Source organism: Lupinus angustifolius, chromosome LG06, assembly GCF_001865875.1.
Source record: "Lupinus angustifolius cultivar Tanjil chromosome LG06, LupAngTanjil_v1.0, whole genome shotgun sequence".
Lineage (NCBI taxonomy): Eukaryota > Viridiplantae > Streptophyta > Magnoliopsida > Fabales > Fabaceae > Lupinus > Lupinus angustifolius.
This window is the reverse complement of record NC_032014.1, coordinates 5,580,498-5,596,558: the sequence shown is the minus strand read 5'-3', so window position 1 is coordinate 5,596,558 and position 16,061 is coordinate 5,580,498. Positions and strand designations below refer to the sequence as shown.

The window sequence follows — 16,061 nt, the reverse complement described above, 5'->3', positions numbered from 1 at the left end:
AACTGTTCCATGTAAAGAGAGAGAAACGCAGACTCGTGAAACTGAAAATACTCTCTCCGTTCCAATACACAGTTTAAGAAAGTGATGTAAAAGTTAATACAATTTAACTGAAATAATTGCAAGATGAAAAAAAGAAATTAAGAAAAATGAATTAGGTAGAGGTTGAAGCTACCGTTTGTTTGTGTATCACAAGAAAGACTCCAACCTCTTTTCCCCTGTCATCGTCATCATGAAGACAATAAATAAAAGCTGCACAGAAAACAAAAAAAACTGTTTTTTAATAGTTATCACTTTCATGCGTATTTTGTCGTATATGTTCGCAATCAAAATCAAACTCTAGGTACACCAAATAACATCACTTCATCACAAATATATCCTTTCAAACTAAATATTAAATCTAATTTAATTATAATATTACTTTACATTAATATTCCAACCTAAAATAAATAGTGTAATATATGTATTGTTTGTATAAATATTTATATATAGTCAGTATATAATCACTAATTCATTTATATTACTTTTTAGAAGGAAATAGTTATTAAAATAATGAATGATGCATTAACAATATATAAAACTTATACACTTAATACTTACATCGATTTCTCTAGAAATATTCAAATCTCAAATTTATTACCTAAAATATTTTGACTCCCATCTTAATGGAGAATAATTGCATAATTTGGACCAGTTATCTCAACAAAAAAATCCACTATTGTAAAAAGTGTCGGTAGTTGTTGAAATTGGCAGGGCTCCACGATTCCACTAGGAAGTTGATACATTTGGCACACGTGAAGAGGTGATTGTGCGAACGTGTGGAGTAGTGGTGTAGTACGAAGATGCAATAGTTTTGTGGACCAACTTCTACCTTGTTGTGGAGTTAATGTACTGTTTTGGATTTTATTATCTGACGTCGTTTCACACACTCATGTAAAGGTCTCAGTATCTTTATCAATATCCGTAGATTGCGTATGGTCAATCCATATGTGTGTTCCAAAGACTAAAGGCTCTGTTGAATAGTACATCTACATTCATGTTAGTACCATTTCCGTCAATTATGATATGGGGTCCAAATGCAGAGAGGGGCTTAGATATTAATGCAATGTTGGATATAATTAGGATTTAGATCTATATACCAATCAAATGATTTATTTATTTTATACTTATTATATTATATACTTATTATAAAGTTAAAATATGGTGTAATTACCCACTATGAAGTAATTTATAATTTCTTATTTTGCTCTTGCCTATTTTTTATTTTTTTACAAAAAATTATATAATCTAATGCCCATATCTCTATTATGTGTCCATATTATTTTCTTAATTGTGTTTTCCTTCTTAATTTTGTTATCACAATATCTTTTTCTTTACTTACGGAACAAAAAATATTTTTAATGATGTTTATCTCTTGAATGTGTTCTCACGACTTCAATATTCAATAACAACGCTCTATAATATTTATTAAAAAATAAGAATCAAGTTGACAACCATTTCGTTTAGTTTATTTAAATAATTACGCCCAAATTATAACTTTATCTACAAAACTAACTGTAAGTTATTCAATTATTTAAGTAAACAATTACATTTCAAATAATAGAAAAGCGAGAGGCACGAGAGTGTCTGTCAACACGCTAGTATATGATAAATGATGTTATTGTATATATATTTTTAGGAGTGTATACATTGATAGTGCGAGTTTTCGACGGTGTTACTTTGTCATCAATCATTCATTCTTAATCATCATTGACTTTTCAAAAAATATAATTAAAATGAACGATGAATAATGTACTATATGTGTATAAATATTTACAGTGTCACTATATACATTTTACATCCTATTTTCATAGATAACTACTCTCATTAAAGTGGGAAACACTGTTCATAAGGTTTGGGTGTGGTTCCCCACCTAATATTTAGCGGACAGGTGTGGGTCTTGAACAGTGTTGATAAAACCGTACAATACCGACCAGTTCAACTAGAAAACCTGTGAACCGGATCCCTTAACGGCACAGGATAATTGTTGTACTGGATATGCATTATATCCAGTGGAAATCGACCAAAACTGGCCGATATTCCTCAAAACTAGTGAACCGGCCGATTTGATACTGAACCGGTCGGTTGTTGTATTAAAAATAAAACCACCCAATCTTGGATTCCTTCTTGCGGTTAGATAAAACTCAATCACTTTTATTTTTGTTTATATTATTTTGATGAGGTTTTAGATTTAAAGAGAGATTGAAGAAAAAAAGAGAAGAGGAGAAGGGAGGAAGGGTGTGGGATGAAAAGATTAAAATGAGAAAGTGAGAGAGGAGAGAGGAACATGGGATGAAAAGAAGAAAGTGAGAGAGTATGAGAGAGAGAAGAGAGAGGGACGTGTGAAATTTGAAAAGAAGAAAGAGAGAAAAAAAATTATGACATGATATGTGTATTATGTTTGACAAATGGAGGATTATGATTGGAGAAAATGAATTCTTTTATTATCTTCTTGATTTCATTTTGTAGAGATTAGATTATAGATTGAGTTTGGTTTTGTTTTGAGGGGATTAGTGAAAAATAATGTTATCATATTATAATATCACCCTTTTTAGGCAAGTTATTCACACATTTTAAGAAATCAATAAATGATATGAAATAAAAATATATATGTAATGATAATGTAAAATAATTTTAAATATGAGAAAACATATATACTCATGGTACAAAAGTTTTATATAATGTAAGTATATTATCCACATTATTTATCAATATATAAATATATATATAAATATAAGTATGTTCAGTTTAACCGACATGTGATTTAATTACTGAACTACTAGTTGAACCATTATATCACTATACCAGTAATTACTAAACTATTGGTTGAACCATTATATCACTATACAAATATCCTGACCGGTTTAATAACCGATACGGTTTTAATAACACCGGTCTTAATTTCCTGAACCTGTCCCCAACTAGTTTATGTTTGAAAAAAATGTGTACGATATTGAGATTATTGTAGTACTTAAATTTCTAAAAAACAAAACATGTAATATCGGGTTATCTGCAGATTTCTCCAAATCCGAAGGGTGCAGGTTCCGTATAAGCAAAACCTTGCACACTTATGATAAAGAGTATTTAAAATTAATAATACTATATTTATTAATGCATATATTATTAATGCACACTTATGACGGGTATTCTTAAAAAGTGTAGAAAAAATAAATGAGACTGACCGTTGGAAAAATACTACATTTGATGCATTGGTGGAGGATATTATGCATCAAAATGTTATTATAAATTGTATATCAGTAGATGATCACGTATAACCTATTTACAAACTAAATGGAATAAAATAATATTTTATAATTTTATTAACATATTATTATAAATTATATATCAGTAGATGATCACGTATAACCTATTTACAAATTAAATGGAATAAAATAATATTTTATAATTTTATTAACATGTTCTTCGTTAATAAGGTTCTCCGGAGTCATCTACCTATTGTGTTCTAGATTTTCAATCAATGGATCAAAGTATAATCAATAATACCATATCTTTACCTAAAACTTAAAGATTTTATCAGAACACAGTTTCCTGATCTAGTTAATGGAACCTATAAAAATATAGCAATTACACAAAGCTTTACTACGCTCAAGGTAAAGCTAAGTACTGTACATATTTGACAGTTGAAAACCCAAAACCACAAACATGACAGAGTGAAAAGGAATGCACCATATTCTGATAATTACAGACTATCTGCCTTTAATTGTGCCCTAAAATTTATATGAAGACACCTGTTTCGGAAAAATACTTCCATTGATATTTATTCTTTTCCTGTCCTATTTTTTCATTGTATTTGTTTAAAAACAATCCTGGTCTTATCTCACCTCTACCTGAAGTTTGTAAAACAAGAACAAAGTAAACAGAAGGCAAACACTACTGAATGAAAGTGCAAGCCAACAACATACAGAAGGAATTGGTGTGCCAATGCCAATTCGTGTTAGGAAAAAATGATTGAATCGAACCATGCTTTCACAAGTGGGCATTATAAGTACATTTCAAACTTATGTCCCTTTGAGCTAAATCTCTCATGAAATCAAACTAATGTATAAGTAACCAGAATCGGATAACATGCATAACCTACTTATTTGTTGAACACCAAAACTTCAGGACAATTATCCTATACTCTAAAGGGCTGAATAACTTTAGAGTGCTTAAAAATTAAAATAATATAAGAGTACATCTTTCAGTTTTCTTTAAGTTCAAACAGCACACATGAGCAGAGAAAGAGGAGAAAAATTCACACCTTTCTGCCCAGCTATCAGAGACACGGCAGGCAGTGAGATTCCAAAGAAGGATTTGAGCAAGTCAGCAGAATAGACAAGCACACTGCTAGTGAAACATTATGTTAATTCATTTCGTCTCAAAATCCATTGTCTACTCAAAGCTTTTTCAGCATACAATTAAACAAATGCATACCGCATCTGTCTCCAAAGTAGAGGCTGAGCTCATTGATACATGTCAATAACAAGCTTGAAATAAGTTAAAGCTTCATTTCAAAACATCAAATATACACAACTTATAAAAAGAGGGGGTAGGAGGGATAGGATCATGCAGAGCAGGGAAGAAAAATTTCATATCTTCAACTCTATTATATATAGTTAATGGCTGATGTCCACAGATTTTATAAGCCAATGACGGATCTTGTCCTCATACAATGAAGTTGGTTATTGATTACTTCTCTTACCTTTTATTTTCAAAGTTAAGTGAAGGTTCAATCTCAGTGGCCTTGTGATTTCTGCATCATAATTTTTTTACCTTTACCTTTACACACCACAAGGTATACAGATAATAGTTACAATATTGACTACTCAACCCCAAATTCCCCCTCAGGATGGGACCTTTACACTAGTTTGGCAGCAGCCTCACCCTTTATTCATTTATAATGACTTCTCTAGTTCTCTTATTTGATAAATCTGCCTTGAACACGGGTTCTGTCTTTTTACCCGATTTTTCAGTTTTGACCAACTCTAGCAAACTGAACTGAATTTGCAACAAACCACCATCCTCAAGAATTTAAGTTCACATATCAGTTGTCTAAACTGGGTTTTGGTGGCTCTTTGTTATATGTGGGTTAGGTGAACAAACCAATCACAAAAATTGAAGTATGTGATGAAAGGATAAAAAATATTCTTCAGGGAAAATGTATTGTCCTCTTTAAACGCCGTGATTCAAAGCTACTTGTTCCTCAATATTTATCAATCATAAACAGTTAGATTTTTGTTCACATGGTCAGCTCCAATGGCCGAAGTGCATAGAAAGTAGAAACATAAAGGAAAGACTGAACAAACCTTTTCCTTCAAATAGAGAAATCAAGTAGGCTCTTGAGCCTTCTCTTCATTGTTTTGAAAATTTTCTTCCATCCTAGGAAAGGAACATTTTTAATTCAATAAATTATTCATCTCTACGCCTAGAAACAAAGAAATGACCAATATCTTATGTTCACTCATTATCAGGCATCATTTGCATAATGCACCCACAGGTGACCAATAAGTAAACAAGAAAAACATGTATGTCTCCAATGGATCATGTTTCTTCTTTCTATACCAAACAGCCATTTCTAAAAGATATTAGCAAATGTACCAATAATATTATGTTTTTACCTATCCACAATCATTGTATCCTTTGCACTTGCTTCTTTATGTTGCAAAATTGATGAGAATAACATTGTGTCCTGAAATAAAATAAGCATTTTACTGATATACGCATATATGAAGTAGAATATGCTACTTGATCTTGAGCACTAAGAAGAAGGAATGGTCTCTAAAAACAGTGGAGTAAAGATATATTGTGAAATCAAAATGTCAAGGGGAATCAATTATCAAACTATGCAGACAAGTCCACTTTATGAATCAGAGGAAGACTTTTTCAGCTATTCATGTTAGCACACACACTTGTGTCTATAGAGCTTCTAGGACACCCAATGGAAAAAACTTGAATGGGAAAAATGTGCTTTCAGTACCTGAAATTATTTTTATTCCTAATAGTCATCATGTACTTTTATGAATTACAATAGAGAGAAAAAAGTTTGAAAAAAATGAACAAGTAACCAACCATCAAATTAGGTTTATGTCAAGCATCGTACGTTGAAAATTAAAACTCTTCTACCTAAAAATGATTAATTATGTTTACCTCTTCACTCATATTTGTGACAGTATCCTGAATCTTATGTAAGATAAATCTTAAGCTTCCAACATCATGCTGTAATGCCTTTGTATTATATTTAGAAAAGTTAGAAAATCATAAGAACCTCTTGTCAGAATTCATAAACAAAATGAAGAAATTGAATGTCAAACCTCTTTGTCTGAAATTAAATTTTGTATCTCTGCATCCTTTGTTGATAAAGTTTTCTGAAAGTGAGGCTGATTAAGAAAAGACTTAAAAAACATTTATAGTCTATAGATGACAGTGGAAATAACTCCTATGGTATTCGGTACATATAACAATTCCATGTAGGTAAGGATATATCTTCTATTTGAACTTGGTTATTGTGGCTAAGTTTTGCTGCATCCAGATTTGCTTTTAGCTCGGATATGACTCTATCCTTTTTTCTTAATCCAGCCTCACTGCTTTCCAGTTTATTTCTCAGGTCTGAGATATTTTCTGGAATAAAAGGAAGGTTTTAGATGATAAAATTTAGATGGGCAGGACACATTACAAATAGACAACTATTTTTATATATCATACAACATTCTTAAAAATGTAAGACTGGAATTTTTAAATTACCAACAAAATCTTTTTCAAATGCAGAGACCCGGTCCATTTTGTTTTTCAAGCTGGCCACTGAATACAAAATATATTTAAATGATTATTAAGAAATGAAGTTTTTATGGTTTGTATGAATATTCACAAATGAGCATAATTTGGAATCAGTAATACTTGGAAAACTACTTACCAATTTCCTCTTTATGACTTACAAGGGTCTGCACTTTATCCACAATTTGCTTGATATTAAATGCCTCCTTCTCTATTAAATCAAATAGTAACAGGTGGGAGTTTATCTTCTCTGAAAGGACAAAGATCATCTTATCTTTGGTTTTGATTGAATGTTTCATTTGAGAATTAGATTCCTGCATAATCATTCTTTTCAAGTTTCAAAAACAAAATCAATGGCAGTCCAAAATTTAGTAGTCCCTTATAAAGTTTGAGCCTTCGTTGGGTCGGTGATACCAACAACACCCAATATCAAAATTCATAAATCTCATGTTCTAGACCCACTAACACCACCTTTCCTCCTCCCCCCACCAAAACTGAAAACATTCAGTTGTGCTCAAATTAGTTGAGTAATAAGAGACACAATTTTTTGTAGATATTTTTTTGGCTCATTATGATTGAGTAGCTATCAGACAGAAGTTAAAAAAATTAACACACAGTCAGTTCTGCTCAAATTCAGGCACACTTCACTTATTTGCAAAATTGAACCATGAAAAACATTGAAATGAGTGAAGCGGGAAAAAAGCTTCTTGTCATGCATCAATTCAGAAATTAACATTACCCTTTATCCTTGACAAACTACACAGCATATACCAATCAATGCATTGTTCCAGTGCTCTCTTTTTTTACTATTATTATCATAGTAGTAATAGTACTCATCAAGTGTTTCATTTGTTGGCTAGTTATATCCAATAAAATTTAAAACATCTACTATGAAATCACCAGGCAATAAATATTTCACAACTTAGCCAGAGTATCATATCCATGGAGCTACCATAGCATAGCCTTTTTTAACAATAAATTTGTAATAAAAAAATAGCGCCAAGGCCAAATATACACAATAACCTGGTAATCGTGCACAAAATTTTCCCTAGACTGGAGCAGGTTATTTAGGGTTCCCTTTAGTTCTTTTTGTTTCATTTCAAGAAGCGCATTATCATTCTGGAGGTAACTGACCTACATTAATGGCGAAAACAAATTAATTTTTCAAAAAATAAAATAAAAAAATCATCGACTATAGGAATATATCTATTATCAAATTCCCCAAAACCTTTCTCTCCAATTTTTGACGCTCCTCTTTGGTGGATGCCAACTCGCCCTGTAATTCTTGAATTCTTCTGCTCCACTCTTCCTCGTTCCTCTTATGCGTCTGCTTTCATTCTCGAACATCACAACCATATCAGCCAAGAAAAGAAAGGAAAATTATATTGACCTTGCCCTATATTTAACTTAACTACATTGAGTACCTCTCTTGTTTCAAAAATTACAATAATATGCTTCCAGGTTTATGTTATCATTACAGTCACATCCGAAAATGAAATTACACTAACAAAATGACTATCAAATGTAATTAAGCCAAAGCAAAATGGATTTTAGTGAAATTTACCAAAACAGAGAACCGCCATAAGAATAATATCGAAAAATGTGACCTAATTGAATAAAGATTGATCGAAGAAGGAAAACCTGAATTAATTGGTGGTGATGTTCGGTGGTGGAGCGTTCTCTATCCTGAGAGAGTTCAAATTAACTGAAGAAACGAAGAAAATATGCATAACAATTGGAATCGGCGATGGAGATAGTTACCCTGAGATCTCGAACTTCGGTGATGAGGGATTGGAGTTGGAGCCTCAATTTCGATAACTTGAGCAATTCCATCACACTTTTCATCTCCGCGTTTCAAATGCGCTAACTATTTATACCCTTGGATCTTGTACAACGACACCGTTTCTGGAGCATGTGACTGGGTTCGTATGCGGTGTTTAATTACGGGTTGGATATGATAGCTTACAATAAAGCCCAAATCCACAATGGTTGGGTTTAGAAGTAGGCTCCAACATGTCAAAGTCTCCAAGTCCTTACATTAAAGATGACCTAGTTTCCCCAAAAAAAAGATGACCTAGCTCAATTCGCATGCTATGCCTCAACAATTTATTAAGTGAGTTAGTTTTTTTCCAAGAATGCATGCATATTTTTGTGTTTATTATTTTACAAAGAGTATTACAACTTATGATTCTTTTAGCTACCAAATTTGGCACAATGATATAATAGATCATCACTATGTGTTTGGTTGATAGTAAAAAAAAGAAGCGAAAACAATGGAGTAAAACAGAATCTTTGGCAGTTTAAGTTCAAAAGAGAGAAAGAAAGGTAAAAAAAAGGATGACCCCACATTCTTTGCTTTTCTTGTACAACTAGGTAGAAAACCAAGAAATAACTATAGTTATCTAATTCTTCCTTTCCTCTCTTTTTTCATTCTCAAGACAACTTTTTTCACAAGATAGTGAAATATAAGCCTAATGTTTGATGTTCTTTTATCTTCTTTAATAAAGATTATGCCTTCTCTGATATAAGCTCATATTCTGTGTCATACCATGAAACAAGGCCTAAACTGATATATGTCATGATTATGCAGTATCACCGACAAAGACCTTTGCAATCAAGTGACAAGAACCCCTTTGTAACTATTCACCTATATCCTACTTGCTCATTAAGTAAGTTTTGTAGGACAACTCTGCCAGCTAACCAACGCATAGAAAGTTTTGTTCGTTATCATTGAATGTCCGAAATGGCTGGCAAATTGGTAGTTCAACAGCTTTCTCTTTTGCTTAAATGTCATTCACAAAAAAATCACTTTTGCCTAACTCTACTTAAAAGGGACATCAAACTTTCTTCCCTTCGTATCAACCACAGTGTCACAAGCTATATCGTTTACTGCAATATACACAAAACAAGACAAATAGAAGGCTGACCACAATAACTTGTGAAGTTGGGCATTAGTTATAGTTATACTTTCTTTTATATATCCATATTAGTTTAATTTAACCATGGAATTATCAAATGTATTGCGTGCTATATTTCTAACTTTAGGTACTAAATATTTTAAATATAATATTGAAAAGACAAATAGAAATAAATTGTCGTACGACAGTATTTGTTGGCTGCACGTGGTTCTTTAATGGGTGAACTAATTTTATAATTAATATTTTCACTTATTGGTTTATTATTTTCAAGTTGGGTCATTTTATGAGGCTTATCTTATGTGAAAAAACTAAGGTCAATGTAATTATCCTTCGTGGAATGATTTAATTATTGAACATGGGCGTTAATGGTTGGTAGGTTTATATAATATGAGACTAACTCATTAAACTTTTAAGTAAACAAGTTTAGCTTTATCTAAGTATTGTAACTTCATCAATGAAAAATGATGTGATAGTGTGATTAGGGATAAGTAAAACTTCACCGTACCTGCTCATCTAGTATAACTCAATTATAATTGGGTCTTAGTAGGGTTGAGTCTTATCGGGTCTATGTCGAGTTTGGGTTCAAAAATTAGATTTGATGATATTTAGGGTTGGGTAGAAGACATACATAACTCGATCCTGCTCCGTTCATGGTCATTCACTCATCATGTTTGTATGTGTATTATTTTTTCAATTGTGTACAAAGTAATGACACATTTTTAATGAAAAGTATCATTAATTCTCTAATTTGTTCATCATATATACATGATTAAAAATATATATACATAAATTATTTTATATGTGAGTTACATAATCATAATAATAAGCAGTATAGAGAAAATTTTATCTAAATAATTTTTGTTTTATAATTTTTTAAATGAATATAGTTTTCTCATTAGCTTGAGACACATTTTTAATGAAAAGTATCATTAATTCTCTAATTTGTTCATCATATATACATGATTAAAAATATATATACATAAATTATTTTATATGTGAGTTACATAATCATAATAATAAGCAGTATAGAGAAAATTTTATCTAAATAATTTTTGTTTTATAATTTTTTAAATGAATATAGTTTTCTCATTAGCTTGAGACACTAAATGAGACATGAATGGGGATATGTGGTCCCATCCGTGATCAACACCCAAGCAATTAATCTAAAGAGAAAATATTGCCATTACATATTTTTTTCCATATGTGTGTTAGAAATAGAGATGGCAAAACGGGATTGTCCACATGCGCGTTCGCATAACCCACATTTTTTTGCGGACAGGACATACAAATTTTGCCCATTTACCTGTTTTACCCGCCAAGTTTGTGGACATTTCCGTTTGGCATGTAGGCGGCCCGCAGGCAGCCCATAAACATGATTTAAGAAAAAAGTAAAAAAAAATTAAATAAGTTATGATGTAATGTGATTTTTAATCCATAAAAAAAATTGTAATCTAATGTGATTTGTTAAACTTCATATAAAATATCAAAAAAAATTGTTAATTTTTTATCTTCAACTAATTTATTTAATTTAATTTATTATATGATTTTTTTATTTTTTAATTATTCAACAATGCCTACGAGCCGCCTACAAGTCTGTTAGCCCGTTTTAAAACAGGCAGAATATTAAATTTTGTATGTTAAACTAATACGGGCATGTCCACGCCCGCTTAAATTTTTGCGTGCATTTGCGGGCACGAGCTAAACGAGTCGAACGGCCCGTTTTACCATATATAGTTGGAAAGTGGGTTCGTACATTTGCATGACCATTGTAGTAAAATAACTTCAACGTACGTACTTCTCATTATAGATGGCACCTAGCTATAAATTGTTCGAGCTATACTTTAAATATACGACACGTCTCAATTATTGAACTTATTTTAACCTTTTCTAGAATCGAATCCTAAAGGCAGCACATAGCTAATCATCAAGGGTGCGTATATTTATTGTTGTAAAATGACACAAATTATATATTAGAACGTAAATAGTTTAATTAAATTCATTTCAAATAAAGTCATTTAATTTTAACTAGTTAATGCATGTATAATTTAGAATCAAGTCTCAAACCTAATAATTTCCCCTATTGTCAAGCCATTTATGCAAATTAGCACGTGGGCTATTTCATGGTGGTAATCCCCAAACTATTGAAGTGTGAATTTCCTCATACAAGTTATGCATTTTGCACATGTTTTAGAAAAGCAACTAGAATAATAGTGGAACGTGCTCAAAATGCTTGCCAATAGATGTTGCAAATGCAATAGCTAACGTTGGATTGGGAAAACATGGTAGAGATTACAATCACCATCACCAACATGTGCTTAAATAGGTTAAGTGCACGCCTATTATTTCTAGAGTGTTATATAAAGCAGGAAATAAGGCAACTTTCAAGCTATTATCCATGCCTAACTAAATTTGTTATCATATATAGCAAAGGTTGTTAGGTCAAGTCCTGTGGAAGAGTCAGTGTCATTTGGATAGGTCCTACTTTTGGATTACTAAAGGTGCCAAATTCCAGACCCAACAGTGTCAACTAAGACACATGAAAAGGGTAAGATCAAAATTGCATGCTACTATTGGAAGGGTTACACATAAATAAAAGGAGAGTTCGTAAGGGAGATGGAATAGAAACGTGTCTTTAGGTTTAACATATGGGGATATTATGCAATAATATTTATGATGGAGATCACATGGAACTGGATCATCTGTCCCTAAAAAGTTCATGTCCTATGTCTCGGACCAATCAGTATTTGCCAACAAATAAAAACTAATATTTTATTTTAATTTAATTTAATTAAAATAATATACTATATCCATGTGTATAGATATAAGTGGAGTAAGACAGGAATGAGGACACCAAGTTAAGACAGGTGATCCCCTTCCGAGATTACATATCCTCATTTATGTTTCATTTTGTATCTCAAGTCAATTAGAAAATATCATTCAGATGATCCACATCATAATGTTTCACGAACGTCAAAAAGGTGAAAATTAATGTACCTTCGAATCCTTAATGATATCATTATTCATTAATGGTTTTATATAGTGAGATTTTCAAAGAAAATGAGAAATTGAAGAGCTTATCTGTAAAACAAAAGTTTCTACGGTTTAGTGGACATTTTCTATGTTTGGAAAAGAAATTAGTTATGACACATTCTCCTTGATTTCTCTCTATCCATTGACAAAACAAATATTTATTTCTTTTTTCCCAAAAAAGAAAATGTCCCGTTTTGATATTTTGTGGTGTAAAAATACTAGGACTTCAATATTAAATATTATTTTGAAAAGTTAGTGTACAAATAGTTAAAATCGTACGTTATACATAAAAATACTAGGACTTTAATATTCACGACCATCCTTTTTAACTCTTAAAGACTTTAATCCAAAATTTTACTAAAGAATAATTCAATATTCTTTATTGTTTATCTTTGTTTGCCGAGCAAAAAATAATAATTCAATATCCGTCACTTGGATCACAGTGGTTGGTATGTGGATTACATTTTCACTTATTTATTATTTGGATGAGATCAAATGAAATGGGGAAAATAAACTAAGCTTTCGCTATTTGAAAAAAAATTCTCCCCAAATTGGGATGAAATGAGCGGAATAAAAATATCCAGATAGTAAGAAAATAACTCCATTCAATTCCATCCCTTGTTTTTCATTCTAGCATTTTCTATTTCATTTCGTCCCTTCAAGATTTTGTAACATGCCACTTAATTAGTAACTAGTAAGTCTAGTCCTTTTCACTTTTGGCTACCCTTTCTCTTTTGACAAAGGTATTTGTTTTCAAATCTACCGTGATGTTATAAAATCAATTTCTATAATTGCTAGATTATAAGAGATGCATCTTTCGATAATATTTCTTCTCAATTTTACAAAAAAAATAGATAAGGTTACCTAATCCAAATGTGGTTTGATCACAATGAAGATATATTATGTCTTTGGTTTAACCTTATCTCTAAGGTCGACAACCAAATCTTGGAATCACCACTTTGGTGAAAGATTTATCTTATTAATCACTTTCGAGGAATGTAATTAAGCAAGTTGAGTGAAAATATCAAAAAAGTGTGAACATCAATGGGACAACACAGTCCAAAAAAATAATTAGATGACCCCCCAAAGTACAAAACAGATCATTGTATGTGGACAAACTTTGGTGTCAATATCAAAACAAGGTCCATCTGGACCAGTTAATTAGTGGGCCTCAAACTCACCTAATCAAATCCTAAGCATTATCAAAATTTAGTACTACGAATGACCTTTCACTCTCTGCACATCATCAACACACGTCCACATCACAACAATGATTAATTATTCTATTCCAACACCTTTTCATAAATCATATGCTAATAACAACAATGATCAATATAATTCCACCAGAAAGTGTCATATAGTTTCATTTATTAAACAAATGTGAAATCCGTAAGGTTTCATAGATTAGCCAAGGAATAAAATATTGGGTAGTCTACTTAAAAATAGAAGTGCTTTGGGACATGTGAGCGTGAGATTAGCTTGAGTCAAATTGTATTTAATATTTTTATTGAATCATTTACTTGAACTGAATTCAATTATCACATTGCAATGATTGATTAGAATTTCATCTTTGGTTCACTAACATAATATATAAATTTAAATATCATTGACAACTAATTCATGGAATTAAATAAGTATACAATATTTAATATTATGCATTTTAAAATAAATAATATTGATGCACCAATTGGTAATTGATTTAAATTGGACATTCTTGATTTCTCTAAGGCAATGTTTCATGTCTAAGTCTTGTATATGAAAAAACATCTAGCAAGAGAGCTAGCTACACCACATTGCAGATATTATTAATTTGAAGAAGATTATATCAATAGAAAAATATATATGTGTGATATATACAGATAAAGACAATATATATGTCTTACACATGTTATGTTTGGGTTAGATTGGACGATCTTTAAGATGAATGGTATGAGATAAATCTTTTTAACAAATAAAATGAATTCTTTATGTAAAGAATCATTTCCCTATAAACCCTCAAGATATTTGTCATCTGAAATAGGATAAATAAAACCAATTGAATAAAAACACTTTTTATTTTCCGTTCATGTCACCTCTCTAAGTAATGAAAACATGTATCATCATTATTCATTTGATTCCATTCCATTTTACACTGGTGTAGATTAGTTGAGCCTAACTCATTAAATACACAGCTAACTTTAATAAACTCAAGCTTAAAGTTAGAGTAAATAACCATGATCTAATGGTGTAAGGTCTCGCTATATCCTCAAAATAATCAAAATATTAAATATTCAGTTTCTAAAAGTAATAATTATTAAGAAAGACAACTATGTACCCTAAAATTGATTAGTTTCTCACCCAAAAGAGTGAGAGAATACTCTTAATACTACTAAAAAAAGTTAGAGTCAATTACTAAAATAGGTGAATCAAGATGTATATGTTTGACATTAACGACTACATGTATATTACTCTAGTCATATTAAAATGAGCAAATGGATGAAGCTCAAGCCTCATATTTTTATATAACTCAAGCTTTAAGCATACCTCACGGTTAAATAAAGAGTTGTGTCATATATTTTTTTATACTCCCTCCAAAAAATTCCTACGACTATAAATTACATTCAACAAAATTTATATTTTTTTAAGGATGAGAACTCTATCTTTCTAAAAGTATGAGAACATTTTTAAGGAAAATTTATAAATATCTTGTAATAAATGAGTAAAGTTTAGACTACCTTTTATACACATGTCAAACCCAACTTTCTATTTTCTAGATATGGATCATTATTTTATTTCCTATTAAAACTCTCAATTATCTCATTAGTAAACCAACTTAACAATGGTTAGTGGGGTAGTTGTGATACTATTTTTTTTGGTTTCTCACATTATCCTCGCATTGGAGGCAATCTTGCCCGAGCCGGGAACATCCACAGATATGTAGGGCTAACTCTCTCAACGGGAGATTAGTTATTTATTGGAAAATCCAACAATTTTTTTTAATAATAACCAACTTAATCTAACAAAATATTTTATAAAAGATAAATATATTCTTAATCATTTGCCTGACTTTCATGTTTCACTTTGGTGCCTATTGTTTAATTTTATATCAAAATGTATCAAGTTTTGTTAGAATTCTCTTATAGTCATGCAAATTTTGTATTATAGAAAGAGTTGAAAACATGTGCACTGAAGAAATGTAAAGTTACATTGTCAACACATCATCTATCTGATTTGTATTAATTTTGTTTAAGAGTCAATAATGATTAATAAATCAATAATAAATGATTTACTGACAGTGTAAAAAACACTTATCGATATATATATATA

At 30.9% G+C, this 16,061-nt stretch overlaps 1 protein-coding gene across 6 annotated transcripts; it reads right to left on the bottom strand.

The window, feature by feature from the left end:
- On the bottom strand, positions 1–8,804 carry LOC109349249 (filamin A-interacting protein 1-like). Of its 6 annotated transcripts, XR_002107935.1 has the most exons (13): positions 8,569–8,773; positions 8,449–8,493; positions 8,036–8,134; positions 7,831–7,941; positions 6,947–7,121; positions 6,778–6,834; positions 6,518–6,654; positions 6,348–6,407; positions 6,184–6,261; positions 5,656–5,725; positions 5,343–5,419; positions 4,298–4,380; positions 3,862–3,884 (listed from the first exon to the last, which is right to left on the bottom strand). XR_002107935.1 is itself a non-coding variant. In XM_019589988.1 (12 exons), exons 1-12 carry the CDS (start codon positions 8,650–8,652, stop codon positions 152–154), a joined length of 1,101 nt encoding a protein of 366 aa, XP_019445533.1. In that variant the 5' UTR covers positions 8,653–8,784; the 3' UTR covers positions 1–151. The 6 variants fall into 6 exon arrangements, 5 of the variants coding, with proteins under 5 accessions (XP_019445533.1, XP_019445536.1, XP_019445532.1 ...); XM_019589988.1 differs by lacking the exons at positions 3,862–3,884; positions 5,343–5,419 and adding an exon at positions 1–249 and having other exon boundaries at positions 4,298–4,383; positions 5,655–5,725; positions 8,569–8,784; XM_019589991.1 differs by lacking the exons at positions 3,862–3,884; positions 4,298–4,380; positions 5,343–5,419 and adding exons at positions 183–249; positions 4,132–4,134 and having other exon boundaries at positions 5,655–5,725; positions 8,569–8,769.